Genomic DNA, 14,050 nt, shown 5'->3' with positions numbered 1-14,050 from the left:
ACATAGCATAGGGAAATCAGCTCAGTGCTTTGTGACCACCTAGAGGGGTGGGATAGGGAGGGTGGGAGGGAGGGAGATGCAAGAGGGAAGAGATATGGGGACCTATGTATATGTATAACTGATTCACTTTGTTATAAAGCAGAAACTGACACACCATTGTAAAGCAATTATACTCCAATAAAGATGTTAAAAAAAAAAAGAAAAAGTCATGTAAAACCTCCTTGAGGCACCACTTTTTACCTCTCTAGTCTAAGCTCCTGGTTACCCGCCTGCTTACCTCCACCGTCCTGCTCCTGTACATTTCCTTCCCCTCCCTCCTCTCCTCTCCCTCCCCACCTCTTCCACTCCCCTTCCCTTGCACTCCTGCTGCATTACTGCCCCCCCTTGAGCCCCTCCCTCTCCACCCCTTGTCAATTTTCTCTTGACCCCTCCCTCTGTCCCTTGCTTGCTGGTCCCACTTCTCAGCCCTTTGACATCTCTGATTCCCGCCAACCCTCTCCCTGACACAAAAGCATATGCACACCTTCACCTAAACTCTCTCTTTCTGAGGTCCCTCTGCCCTGGTATTGTCCCTCGGGACTCTATCTCTGGCTTCAAGTTTTCAGGTGCAGTCACATGCGACTGTGTGACTCCACATAGAGGTGAATGTCAATGAGGTAAACTTTCCATAGGAAAACGCAGCAGAGAAAGGCAATATTGTTACACACCCTCAAGTCTATAGACGTCCAGTGTCATGCTGTCGCCTGGGGAAGGACCAGCGTTTCTCATTCAGGAAAACTTGTCAAACAGGAACAAAAAAAAAAAGAATGCTTCTCATTCTTTAAGTGCAATTCTTCTCATTCTTTACATGCCTTTACTTGAAAAAGAAGGAAAAAAAACGGGAACACACCCCACAAAAAGGTGATTAAGGAAATCACTATCCTTCCAGAGATATAAAATCTCCTTTGAAAAGTTTTATGAAACAAAGTGGTTTCCCTGTTGAATATATTCCTTGATGAATGTAATTCATCCATCATGCGAGAAATACATTGTGCCTTTAGTTTTAAACAGTGAGTGACTAGAAATACAAAATGTGCAAAAGAGTAACAATGTTTACATGCAAGGCATTAAAGTCAGTTTTCTTTTCAAAGTGATTACTGTATTGTTTTTGTGCTCCTTGGTACCAAAAACCAAATGGATCTGTTCCCCGTGGCCCAATTTCTGCCAGGACCCTGATACTTGAAGGGCGGAGTGGGTGAGCTCCTAGTGAGGGAGCTACTGAGGTTTCCTAGAACCATGGAAAGCTTGGGCTGGAGAGGCCTTCGGTGATCATGAGACCACACTCTACTTATAGATGAAGACCCCAGGCTCCAAGAGCTCATGGGAACGTCACTCTGTGTCTCAGAGGCTCTGGCCCAAGCGGAGAAGTCCCCCTCAGTTCAGACCATCTAAGCCAGAGGTCGGCACACTTCTTCCGTGAGGGGTCAGCAAGTAGATATCTCGGGCTTTGCAGGCCACGGTTTCTGTGGCAACTACTCATCTCTGAGGTTATGGTCCCAAAACAGCCATAGATGGTATGTAAATGAGTGGCTTTGGCTGTGTGCCAACTTATCAAATGATACTTGAATTTCATATAATTTTCACATTTTGCAGTATTATTCTTCTGTGGGCTTTTTTCCCCCAACCATTTAAAAATGTAAAAATCATTCTTAGCTTGTGGGCCATAGAAAAATAGGAGGCAGGCCAGATGTTGTCCGTCAGCCACTATTTGCAACCTCTGGTCTAAGCAAACGAGCCCAAGTCTCCTGCCGAAGCAGGTCCCAGGAGAAGCTGAGGAACCTTCTACCTCTAATGCAGCTGACGGTGGGCACGGCACTGCCCTCCCACTGTGCCCCAGAGATGCCGGCAAACACAGCAAGTGTGTGTATTTCATCACGGTCCACACCCAGAAGAGTAGTAGTTAGATGGGAAACAGATGTTGCATTTTTACCTATTGAGAAAACCCCCAGTCTCTGAGGCTGAGCTCCCAGGAGGGCTCCACCAAGTCAAACCCTCATGAGGTCTGTGGTCAGTTCCATCAGGCCACCTGAGAAGGGGACCGGGGCCACCACACCTGGACTTGACCCCGAGGCAGAGGAGGGGCCCAGGCAGAGATCAAGGGGTGGCTGGTCATTTCAGAGAGCTGCTTCTACTGCTTGGCCTCCTGCAAGATGATCCCCACCCAGCAGGCCACCCACGCATGGCCAGAGAGGGCTTCAGCCCCTGGGTGATCTTTCAAGGAGGATGAGGGATGCAGAGCCTGCCCTCGGCACCAAGACCAGCAGGAGCTGCCAACAGCAGTGCAGGCAGTGAGAGAAGGCTGCAGAGCCCTGCAGAAGCAGCTGGATGAGCGGGAACAGCTCGGGCTGGGGGCTGAGAAACAGCTGGCTGGGTTGCAGAACCAGGGTCCTGGCAGTAAGCAATGGGGCTGTCCTGGCCACGAGGCCTGAGGGGAAAATGCACAAGGAGAGGACAGAAGATGAAGCAACAGAGAGAGAGGAATCGGGCCTGGCCTGCAAGAAGCGCCGGCCCAGCTGCTTCCACCCATCCCCACCCATAGCCCCGACGAGGGACGGTCCTGAAACGGGCGTTCTGGGAGGAGGCTCAGAGCAGGCAGGGCCCCTCCGTGCCGCCTTCAGGATCCTAAAGGAAGCCCCGCAGCTACCGGGGAAAGGAAAGGCCAAGGGGCTTTCAGAGGAAAGGCGCTGGCGGGAAGAGGGCCTCGGGAAGACTGCCCTGGAGATGGCGGACGGGGTAGGGGGGGCTGGTCCTCCCTTGACCGGGACATGGGCAGGAGCAACGGCCATAAAGACTCCATGCAACCCATCATAACCCTGCTGTTCCCAGCAACCCACCTGTCGGAAGAGAGCCAGGGCCTCTGGAAGGAGACCTTGCGGAGCAGGCAAGACGGCCTGCTAATCGCAGGGCCTGGGCTGCTGACTTTGCAGGGACAATTCGGGGTTTGAGTTCTGGTTTCATTGTTGCCTTTGCAGTAAGTCCCCTACATACAAACAAGTTCCGTTCCGAGAGCGCGTTCGTAAGTGCAACAAAGTTAGGTACCCAACTAACACAACCGGCTGTACAGTACTGTACTGTAATAGGTTTATAATACTTTTCACACAAATAATACATAAAAAAGAAACACAAAAAATTAAAAAAAAACATTTTTAATCTTATAGTACGGTACCTTGAAAAGTACAGTACCAGCTACATCACTGCTGCTTTTATGTTTGCTTCTGGACCTCCTGGGTTTGAAATAAAGATATTGTACTACTGTCCTCTAAACAGCACTGTACAGTAAAGTACACGAAAGCACAACCACTTGTACAGGATACACACACGTGACAATGTTCGCCAGACACGTGAACTAACTTACGTGACTGGATGTGCGAACGCACGTTCGCATCTTTGAAAGTTCGCAACCTGAAGGTACATGTGTAGGGGACTTACTGCATTGGAGGGATGGGGTGGTGGCGACAGGTGATGATTGTTTTTCTTCAGAAGAATTCCACTGCACGGTTCCCCTGACTGCTGCCCACTGTCCCATGGCGGGAGGTCAGGGGGTGGGGTGTGATATTGGATCCTGGTGAATGATATCAATGAAGACGAGCAGAGTGTCGGCTGGTGGAAAACTCCCCTAGGACGTGGTCTGGGGCAGGAGAATGTGGGATTCATCCCTGTGCACGCACCACCCAGGAAGGGCCCAGCACAGAGCGGGGCAGACTGAGCTCGTGGGTGAGCTGACCAGGGAAAGCTGCACAGGCTCTCCCAGGTACACCGTCCTCCCCCCACCCAAGGTCTGGACCGGCTGCCTAAGTGACTGCTTTCAAGTTTCTGGCGGTGGGGGGATGGGGGGAGGATATTATGACCCTCATTCCCACATTCCCAATCCTGACGATTTCTCTGTGTCACTAAAGCTAAAGAGACCACCCGAGCAGAGCAAGACCCCAAGGTCACAACCAATATCCCTGAAGCATCAGGCAGATCCAGGCCTTCAAAGACATCAGGAGAAGGGTATGGAGAAGCCAGGAAGGAGAGCCTGAAACCATTCACACGTCAAATCTGAGACTGGCGGTGGTGGCGTCTGGGGTCCTCTGGGCTCTGTCTCCTCTGGGCTTGTTCTTCCTGGCTCTGGGGTATCCCACAAGGGAATACACCCAGGGAGCTTCTGGAGGGGAAGAACTTGACTTAGGAGCTCTGCTATGGGTTTGACTGGTTTGACCATACAAATGACACATAGTTGACCTTTCCATTCTCCCACGGGTCGACCTTAGATCCAGGGTCTGGCAGGAAACTGGCCAGCATGGCTGGGGGACAGGGGAGAAGAGAGGCTGGTTGGGCCTGGGAAGTGGGGAGACCACCTAGATCTCAGAGCCGGGACCACACACATCGTCATACGACCTGTTGACTCATCTTAGAGGCTGAAAGCCCAGTCACAGCTATGGTATCGAGTCAGAAGGCCTAGGAAGCCATGGTGGTACCAGGAACAGTGGCTCTCATCCTGGGGAGGAGACCTGAATGGCAAGAGAACCCTTCTGAGGGGACAAAAAGATCCTGACGATGGCTGGTGGTCCCTCACCGGCTGCCCTGTTGGTACTTCTCAGAGGACAGTGATGTCCTGTGGATGTGACTCCAAGGGGGGGAGGGTCGGGAAAAGGACGAGATGCCAGGCAGGGGTGCAGGGGTGCTTCTGCCGCTTCCTAGGACAGAATGGTGGTCGTGACCCTGGTTGGCACGAGAAAGGGCCTGGCTTTCTTGACTGGGCGGAGGCTCTGCTGGGAACTTCGACCCAGCAGTATTAGGGCACAGCATCCCTTTGTTCTGAAAAGCTGTGTCAGTCAAGTTCATTTCCTCTGCTTTCTATCCTAAAAGGAGGCTTGGAATATAGAAAAGGCATTCTGAGAAGAAAGAACCTTCTGGTGACTTACACTGTATCAAGTAAACCCTCTATATTTTCCAGGCCACTTCCTGGCCTGAAGGATGTGTCAAATAAACATCGAGGGTTACGTTCATTACACGTCACAAAATTATTTTTGTCTATTTCTAGATCCAGGGGCCAGATGTGGATATGAGCAGATGACAGAGAATGAAAGTTGGGAATTGCATATTAAAGGGATAACGTTCACTTTGAACCAACAGTGGTTCTCTGCTTCCTCAGAATCCTCTGCATATCTCTTCCAGAAGAGAACGGAATTCGCCCCTATTAAATTGAAGCATCTGCTTTGTGAAGGCATGTGTCAGGGATGTGGGACACAGAGCTTACGGTCTCAGTTCTGCCAGTTCCTCCTCTGTGTGACCTGGTCCCACCTTCAGTACCACTTCCCACATTTATCAACTGAGGGCCCTTCAGCGGACAGTGGTTTCAAGCAGCTGAGATAATCCCTGCACCACTGCGGTATAAGGTTGAACACAGTGCTGAGGCTGGAACACAAGAACATCCAGGTCCCTTCTTTGCTCACCTGTGAAGCTGGGTGAGCCACACTCTGACCCACCCCCGCTGCATCTGTAAGTGATGCAACCCATGTACTCATGCCTCATGAGATAATGTCCAAGAAACGGTTAGTAGGTCAATGTGGCAATGCACACACGAGTATGGCTCACGACTCAGCAGTTTCCCTAGCGTCCTCTGAGTCTGTGCACAGACGTGGTCAGGGTGAACCATTCCACAGCACTGCCTCTCGTAGGGTTGGAGGAAAGCACCCAGATCTTGGGCCTCTGGCCCACAATGAGTGTTCCACTCAGTCATCAGATGAGTACAGTCCTTATTATGCAAACACCAGTGGTGTTTAAGTCCCTGTACTCAGCCCGCAGGTCAATACAGTAGACAAGCAGAGACTGCTCTTCACCATCATCAGGACCAGCTGCTGAGGGTGGGTGATCTAACCATAAATGCCAGAGAGACACGGCGAGGCAGAGCGGGGCTGGCCGGGCAGCAGGAAGGGAAGCTGGATGCAGACTGTAAGCCCTCAGATGACAGGAACAAGGAGGAATTATAGTAGAACTGAAGGGTAGCAGAGAACTTTCCAAGAGCTGGGACGGGAATGTCTAAATGCCTTATAAATGAACATGTCACCCAGCATGGGTGGGGGGCTATCGGGCCATGGCTTTATCATAGGGAACCCTGCTGTGACTACAGGGTTAAAAGAAATGACCTGTATCTTCCTAAGACGTATGACTACATGATCTTCAACTACTTGGCAATAATGTATGGACTAGAGGTTCCACGGTTAACCTCAATCTTTATATTCTAAAACGGAACTCAGTTTTTCCTTCCCGAACCATCTGGTAAGCTGACTTCCGTTCTTTCCATCAGCAGAACCTCACTTGTTTTCAATCTTGAGGCTCAAAACTCCCTGCTTTCCTTCCGTTAAGGTTTTCCAGGCAGCCATCTTCTATCAGGTACCATGCCAGGCCCTGCCTCAAACTCAAAATTGAGTGGGATGGTCCCATACAGACTCAGTTTGAGCCGTGAACAAAGAAGTCATTTTTAAGTGTCTTAGGAGAGAGGGAGACAGGGACACAGAGCACACAAGCTCAGGTCTCAGCAGGAGGAGCCTCGGCCACAGAGCCCTAACCTCGCAGGCCTGCTGCCCCTCCTCACGGCCCTTCCTGACGTCTGTTTCTTCTCACTCTTCCCACCCGAGTTTACGACCTTACTGCCCCAAACGTGGGTCACTACAACAAGCATCTAACAAAAATAGTTCTGTGCTAGCGCTACAGACTGAATTGTGTCCCCATCAGAAGTCACATGTTGAAGCCCTAAAACCTAATGTGATGGTAGTCAGAGGTAGGCCTCTGGCGGGTGATGAGGTTTAGATGAGACCTCGGGGGTGAAGGCCCCACGATGGGACCGGTGCCCTTATGAGAAACACCAGAGAGCTTGCTTCCCCCCTTTCACTACCGTGTGAGGACACAGCAAGAAGTGGGCTATCTACAAGCCAGACAGTGAGCTCCCGTCAGGAACCAGACGGGCCAGCACCTTGATCTTGGACTTCCCAGCCTCCAAACTGTGAGAAAATGAATATCTGTTGTTGAAGCCACCCGGTCTGTGGTATTTCGTTATGGCAGCCCAAGCGAATACAGTTGGTCAACAGCACCTAGGCAAAAAGAATGCCTTTCATTTGTGAAAGGTGTTCTAAACAATTTAACCAGATTAAGAGTAGTGAAAACTTTTTTCCTCTTCGTGGACACTGAGGGAAGACAACCCAGGGAATGATGACCGCACCCTCGTGTTAACCAAGTCTTCCCTTTCCTCGGCCCTGCCCCCTCCTAGGTAGTGGCCTTGGGAGAAAGAGGCCATTAAGAAGTTGGGTTTTGCTCTGATGGAAAGAGGGTCAGGAGGAGGTGAATTCTGATGGCAGCCTGGGGCTCCTATGATTTGCTGTTCTAGGTATCCTATTAAGATAATATCCTAAAACCCAACTCTACTTGTCCAGTTATGCTCAAAGTAGAAAATATGGGGCCCAGGGGACTTCCCTGGAGGTCCAGTGGTTAAGACTTCACCTTCCAAGGCAGGGGGCGTGGGTTCGATCCCTGGTTGGGGAGCTAAGATCCCACATGCCTCAAGGCCAAAAAACCCAAAACAGAAAACAGAAGCAATATTGTAACAAATTCAATAAAGACTTTTAGAAAAATGGTTCACATCAAAAAATCTTAAAAAAAAAAAAAAAAGAAGGAAAATATGTGGGCCTGCATGACCCAGGAGCTGTTAGGAGCTACCAATAATCCACATTTATCTTGAGAAGAAGCACGGACCTCAAGAATCTACCTCCCTGGCCACAGAAGGCAATCAATAGCATTTCCATCTTTTCGCTTTTATCCATACACCAAATAAACGGTAAATCTCCATTTCTAAAGAGTACTTAATTCAATCGAGCCTCCTGGATAGACTGGGGAACCTGAAATAGGGAGCAAATATGGATCACGACCCTCAGAGGTCATCCTGTAGAGATGCTATTGACATAGCTATCTTCATCGAAGAGAGTGGAAAAGCAACGTGCGTCTTAGGGTTTCAGATTTTAAAACAGCCATTTAGTGAGCCACACTCGCAGAAACAGGAAGTCTGCTCTACATTTAAGAAGTCAAAAAAAAAAAAAAAAAAGAAGTCAAAGATTACACAGCATTTCAGGCTCCCAGGAAGGACATTCTTGTCTTGAGCTATTTAAAGGCATTTGAGTCCCTGTTCATCCTCATCTTGATCATCTCATTTATGTTCATCTTGACAGAAACAAGGCTACTCTGAGCGGACCTTCAATATTGTAAAGCAAAAACACCCAGTGTGCCAAGACTTGGTCAAGAGCAGCTGGATATGGGCTAATATCCCATGTTACTCTGCAAAAACATCTTTGTGATAAGTGTTTATTTTAACAACTCGCTTGTTGTACGTCTTATGTGATCCTTCAACTTCAGCGCTTTGTGCTGCAAAACAAGACTTATTTTTCACAAGGAATGTTACAAAATTCATGTCAGATTCTTGGAAGCAACCACAGATAGAGACAGCTCCACATTCACATCTTTGAAGCGAAGATTCTGGGTTTCAGTTGTGTCTGGAAGCCTGAGTCTGTGAGACAAATTAGAAATCCATTCTCTACCTGTTTGTCTTTTTAGGACTCTTTGGGAGGAAAACAGTGAAAGCTGTTTTGTCAATAAACCAAAGGAAAAGTATGACTCAGACAACTGAAAGGAAAGGTTTCAGGTGATAGTGAAGCAGTAAGGGTACAATCGCTTTGGCTTCCACCCGCAGGTAGATTTGACAGCACTATTACAGACAAGAGGGTGCTATAGTAACACCACGTGGGACATTGACAATGACACCGCCATGGCTGGCCTGAGAGCGTCTCCAGGAGACACGGCACAGGCTGTCCTGACCGGAGAAGCAGCCCCACTGAGGGAGAGGAGTCCTCAACTTGGACTGACTTTACCACTCTATAGTCCTGGCAAAGTGGGAAAGCTTCTGAGCATCTCCCCAATAAATACGGGAGTAAAGTGACATAAAACCAAACTTCACGGGAGTGGTGTGCAAACCAAATGAAGTAACCACAACCTGGGACACACAAAAGCACCTGCTCAATTACGGATAATCAATCATCTGTTGAACTGCCTGTCCCGCCCCCTTCTGCACTTTGGGGACAGTGCTGAGAACCACGTTTGAGATATGCCCCCCACACACACACACACTCACAGTCCATGTGGCTAAAGTGGGACCCCAAGAGGGCTCCTGGGGTGGGCACATGCCCAGATCTGGTCTGGCAGAGTACTGCATCCCCTGGCAACAGACCCTGGCTCAGTGCTATCATCTGACTTCTGCAGGAGTTTCGCTGATGAGATGTAACTGGACCACCCCTCGGGGAGAGCCTGCCTGAGATTAAAACCAGCACAAGAGGAAGAGCTAGAGGACCGAAGGAAGGATAAACAGTGCCGTAGGTACATCTCCCTCCCCCTCCCCCTTCCTTCTTCTCCTCCTCCTCCTCCCCTCCTCCCCCCTTCGTTTCCCCTTCCCTTCCTTCTTCTTCTCCTTTTTCTTCTCCATGTCTCTCTCACACACAATAAATATTTGTAATCTGTATATATGATGAATTATTGGACAAGCACAACACTTCACTGGCTACACTACAAATTCTGTATTTGCAGAAAAATCTCACTCATTAACATGGATGGAAAAGCCCTAAATAAAATCTTAGCAAATCAAATCCAGCATATCTTACAATAATAATATTAAAAGAACCATGCAGTGTTACCATGTACCTTTTATTCCAGGAAGATGCAGATAATTCACCATTAGGAAATCTATTAATAGCTGAACTAAGAAAAAAAAAAAACAACCTGTGCTTATCTCAATAGACACTGAGAAGGACGTGACATAACCGATCATGTGACTCATCCCTCTGACAGGTATGTGCTCCTAGTGTTACGAGCTGCTGTGTGCTTCCACACTGACTGCTCAAAGCTGCCCTTGTTCAGATCACTTGAGAATCATGTCTCAGCTCCATGTGGAAATGGTCCTCAGAGCCAGAATGATTCCAGTGATGGGAACAGCTGACACGTACTGGGCACAGACACCGTCCAGCACACTGCTAAACACTTTACATGCAGCGTCTCATTTCAACAGCTCAGCTCAACTGCTCCAGAAGCTAGGTATTGTTCTTATTCCATTTCACAGATAAGGAAACCAAAGTTAAGAGGCTAAGTAATCTGCCTAAAGTCACACAGCTAAGTAACGGCTAGAGCTAAAATGCATGCAAACCAACGTACATTGGATTTAAAAGCTACTGCTTTTAATCACACAGTACGAAATATGGCCTCTAAGTTATGAACACATTCTCTATTTAAAATTTTATTCGATTATAAATTACAAGACCAAAAAAGCTGGAAAATATGCTTACACAAAAAGAGATAACCATAGTTAACTTTTTGTTGAATATGAATCCAGACCCCTTTCTGTACATATATAAATACAAATAAAAATAGATATATTTAATATGAATAAGATCATATTATTAATATAATTTACTTTTCTCGACTAATAAATCATGAAGCTTTTTCCTGTCAATAAAAATAGAAGTATATCATCATTGTAATGCCTAAATGATAGGCCATTTAAAATACATACAAATAATTTAACCATTATTTGTCATTGTTGGACATTTAGATTGTTTCCAGTTTTATAAACAACACTGCAAAAATCATTTCTGTATGAGGTATTTCCTCACTCTGATTATTTTCTTAAAATCGATTAACATACTTGAATCAGAGAGTTTACACATTTACTACCACCAGAAATAAACGAACTTCCCGGCCCACGCAAGATTTTATAGTGCATTTTAACTGTTGCCAAACTGACAAGCAAAATGTATACCTTGTTTTGACTTTTATTTCATTAGTTATCAATGAATCTAAACATAATTGTGATTATTTTTATTTATTTTCTGAATTGCTTAGTTCTTTATTTCAAAAATGGTCTTCGAGGTTTTAGTCTTCCTTTTATTGTTTGTGTATACACACATAGACTCACACACTCACACATACACACACGTGTACAGATATACATACATTGATATTAACTCTTCCTCACATACTTTAAAAATATTTTCTCCATTGATATTTAACTTGGTCTAAGCTGACTTTTAAATTTTAACTTATGAAAAATGTTAAGATATACAAAAGGGAATGAAATTTATACAAAAAATTCCCCCCTTAAGAAATAAAACATGCCCTATTGAAGCTGTAAACTTTTCCAATGGAAAAACTTCACACTTCCTTGTAGTACATTTTAAATATGATTCTAGTAAACCACACGTGGCTATATGTATATATTTTTAATCTAATTTGACAATCTTTGTTTCCTAATCCAGAAACAAAGGTTTATTAATTTATTGGGACTACTTATATGTACAGACTTACTTCTACCGCTTTTTTGCTTTTTGTCCCACTTTTTCTGTTTCTTCTCCCCTCCTTTGTTGCTGTTTTATTGGAGATGGGGGTTATATACACCATTCTGTTCTTTGTTGTTCTGCTCGTTCGAAGGTTATATACTCTACATGCATTAATTACTACTCTAGAAATACGATTACACATACTTGGCAGAGTTCAGGAATCCTGAATAGCTTTACCTCTGATCGCCCCATAAAGTACATGTTAGTATTATTTATTTATATTCAAAGCATACTTATGTTTATTCTGTGTTCATCACTCTCTTCGCTCAGCATTCCTCCCTGTGCCTGAGAACTTCCATTGGGGTTACTTACCACCTCCCAGAATTAGACCCTTTACAAGCTTCTTTGATGAAATCTGTAACTCTCTTGATTTATTTATCTTGAAATGTTTTTATTTTCCTCTCATTCTTAAAAGAAAAATTTTGTAAAGTTTCGAATTCTAGGTTTACAATTATTTTCAACTAGCGTATTGAAATTATTATTCTATTGTCTTCTGGCTTGAATTACTGCTGTCAAGAAGTCACTCATCAACCTACAGCTGACCCTTGAACAACTTGGGTTTGAACTGCACAGGTCCACTGATACGTGAATATTTTCAATAGTAAACACTACAGAGCTGCGCGGTCTGTGGTGGGTTGCATCCACAGATGCAGAGGAAAGGGAATACGGAGAGCTGACTACAGGCTGTATGTGGGTTAACCCCCCGCATTGTTCAACGGTCGGCTGTCACTGCCACTGCTGTGTAGGTGATCTGCCTGTTCTTTGTTACTGCTTTTAGGATTTTTCGGTGTCCTTGGTGTTCTCTATTTTCACTACATTTTCTTTAGGTTGGGATTTCTTTGTATCTTTTCCGGGATTTGTTGTAGCTTCTGAATCTCAGGCTCAATGCCCTTCGTTACTTCTGGGAAATTGTCAGCCTCTTGTCTTCGAATATTGCCCCACCCCTGTTCTCCCTACTATCTCTGACTGGAATTCTAATTCATGCACTAAGAAGGAGGAAGCCTAATGCAAATCAAAATTACAGTGAGGTCAGAGTGGCCATCATCAAAAAGTCTACAAACAATAAATGCTGGAGAGGGTGTGGAGAAAAGGGAACCCTCCTGCACTGCTGGTGGGAATGTAAATTGGTTCAGCTACTATAGAGAACAGTATGGAGGTTCCTCAAAAAATTAAAAATAAATTGGGAGATTGGGACTGACATGTATATACTACTATATATAAAATAGATAACTAATAAGGACCTACTGTATAGCACAGGGAACTCATCTCAATACTCTGTAATGACCTATAAGGGAAAAGAATCTAAAAAAGAGTGGATATATGTATATGTACAACTGATTCACTTTGCTGTACAGCAGAAACTAACACAGCATTGTAAAGTAACTCTACTCCAATAAAAATTTAAAAATAAATAAAATAAAATAAAAAACTAAAAATAGAGCTACCATATGGCCCTGTAATCCTACTCCTGGGCATATATCCAGAGAAAACCATAATTCGAAAATATACAAGCACCCCTATGTTCATAGCAGCACTATTTACAATAGCCAAGACATGGAAACAACCTAAATGTCCATCAACAGATGAATGGATAAAGAAGATGTGGTACAGGGACTTCCCTGGTGGCTCAGTGGTTAAGAATCTGCCTGCCAATGCAGGGGACACAGGTTCGATCCCTGGTCCAGGAAGATCCCACATGCCGCAGAGCAACTAAGCCCGTGTGCCACAACTACAGAGCCTACGTGCCACAACTACTGAAGCCCGTGCGCCTAGAGCCCGTGCTCCACAACAAGAGAAGCCACCGCAATGAGAAGCCCGTGCACCGCAAGGAAGAGTAGCCACCGCTCGGCGCAACTAGAGATAGCCTGCGCACAGCAATGAAGACCCAACGCAGCCAAAAATAAATATAAGTAAAGAAATAAATTTTAAAAAAGATGTGGTACATATATAATGGGATACTACTCAGCCATAAAGAAAGAATGAAATAATGCCATTTGCAGCAACACAGATGGACCTAGAGATTATCACACTAAGTGAAGTAAGCCAGAGACAAATATATCGCTTACATGTGCAATCTAAAAAAATGATACAAATGAACTTATATACAAAACAGAAACAGAACCACAGACATGGACAACAAACTTATGGTTACCAAAGGGGAAAGTGGCGGGGGGGGAGGGATAAACTGGAGTTTGGCATTAACTTATACACACTACTATATATAAAACAGATAAGCAAGAAGAACCTACTGTGTAGCACAGAGAACTATACTCAGTATTTTGTAATAACCTATAAGGGAAAAGAATCTGGAAAAGAACAGATATATGTGTATGTATAACTGAATCACTTTGCTGTACACCTGAAACTAACGCAACATCGTAAATCAGCTATACTTCAATTAAAAAAAAAAAGAAGTAGGAAGCCTAGTCTCTTTGTCTCATAGCCACTCTTTGATATGTTCTAACTCTGATCTCTATGCTGACTTCTGTCATTTCTTTCGTTCCACTTTCTAATTCATTAATTCCCTATTCATCTGTGTTTAGTAGCTATTTAACTCATCCATCAGTTTCCTAATTTTGTTTATTTTTCAATGCTATAAT

The 14,050-nt window shown here is 45.3% G+C and overlaps 1 protein-coding gene across 4 annotated transcripts in view; it reads right to left on the bottom strand.

The window, feature by feature from the left end:
- The window catches only part of ARNT2 (aryl hydrocarbon receptor nuclear translocator 2), a 194,158-nt gene that overhangs the window by 164,617 nt on the left and 15,491 nt on the right, over nucleotides 1-14,050 (bottom strand). For 2 of the 4 annotated variants that reach the window (XM_027089166.1, XM_027089168.1), the window contains exon 1: nucleotides 3,469-3,599. The exons of the other annotated variants lie outside the window; for them this stretch is intronic. In XM_027089166.1, coding sequence (XP_026944967.1) covers nucleotides 3,469-3,565 — 97 coding nt within the window. In that variant the 5' untranslated portion in view covers nucleotides 3,566-3,599. Of the gene's footprint in view, nucleotides 1-3,468; nucleotides 3,600-14,050 lie in introns of those variants that run through there. 4 annotated transcript variants of the gene reach the window in all.

The sequence above is a fragment of the Aethalodelphis obliquidens genome, unplaced genomic scaffold (genome assembly GCF_003676395.1).
Source record: "Aethalodelphis obliquidens isolate GAN/ISIS:26980383/991018 unplaced genomic scaffold, ASM367639v1 scaffold65, whole genome shotgun sequence".
NCBI lineage: Eukaryota > Metazoa > Chordata > Mammalia > Artiodactyla > Delphinidae > Aethalodelphis > Aethalodelphis obliquidens.
Note: the sequence above shows the minus strand (reverse complement) of the source record. Positions and strands in the feature narration are given on the sequence as shown.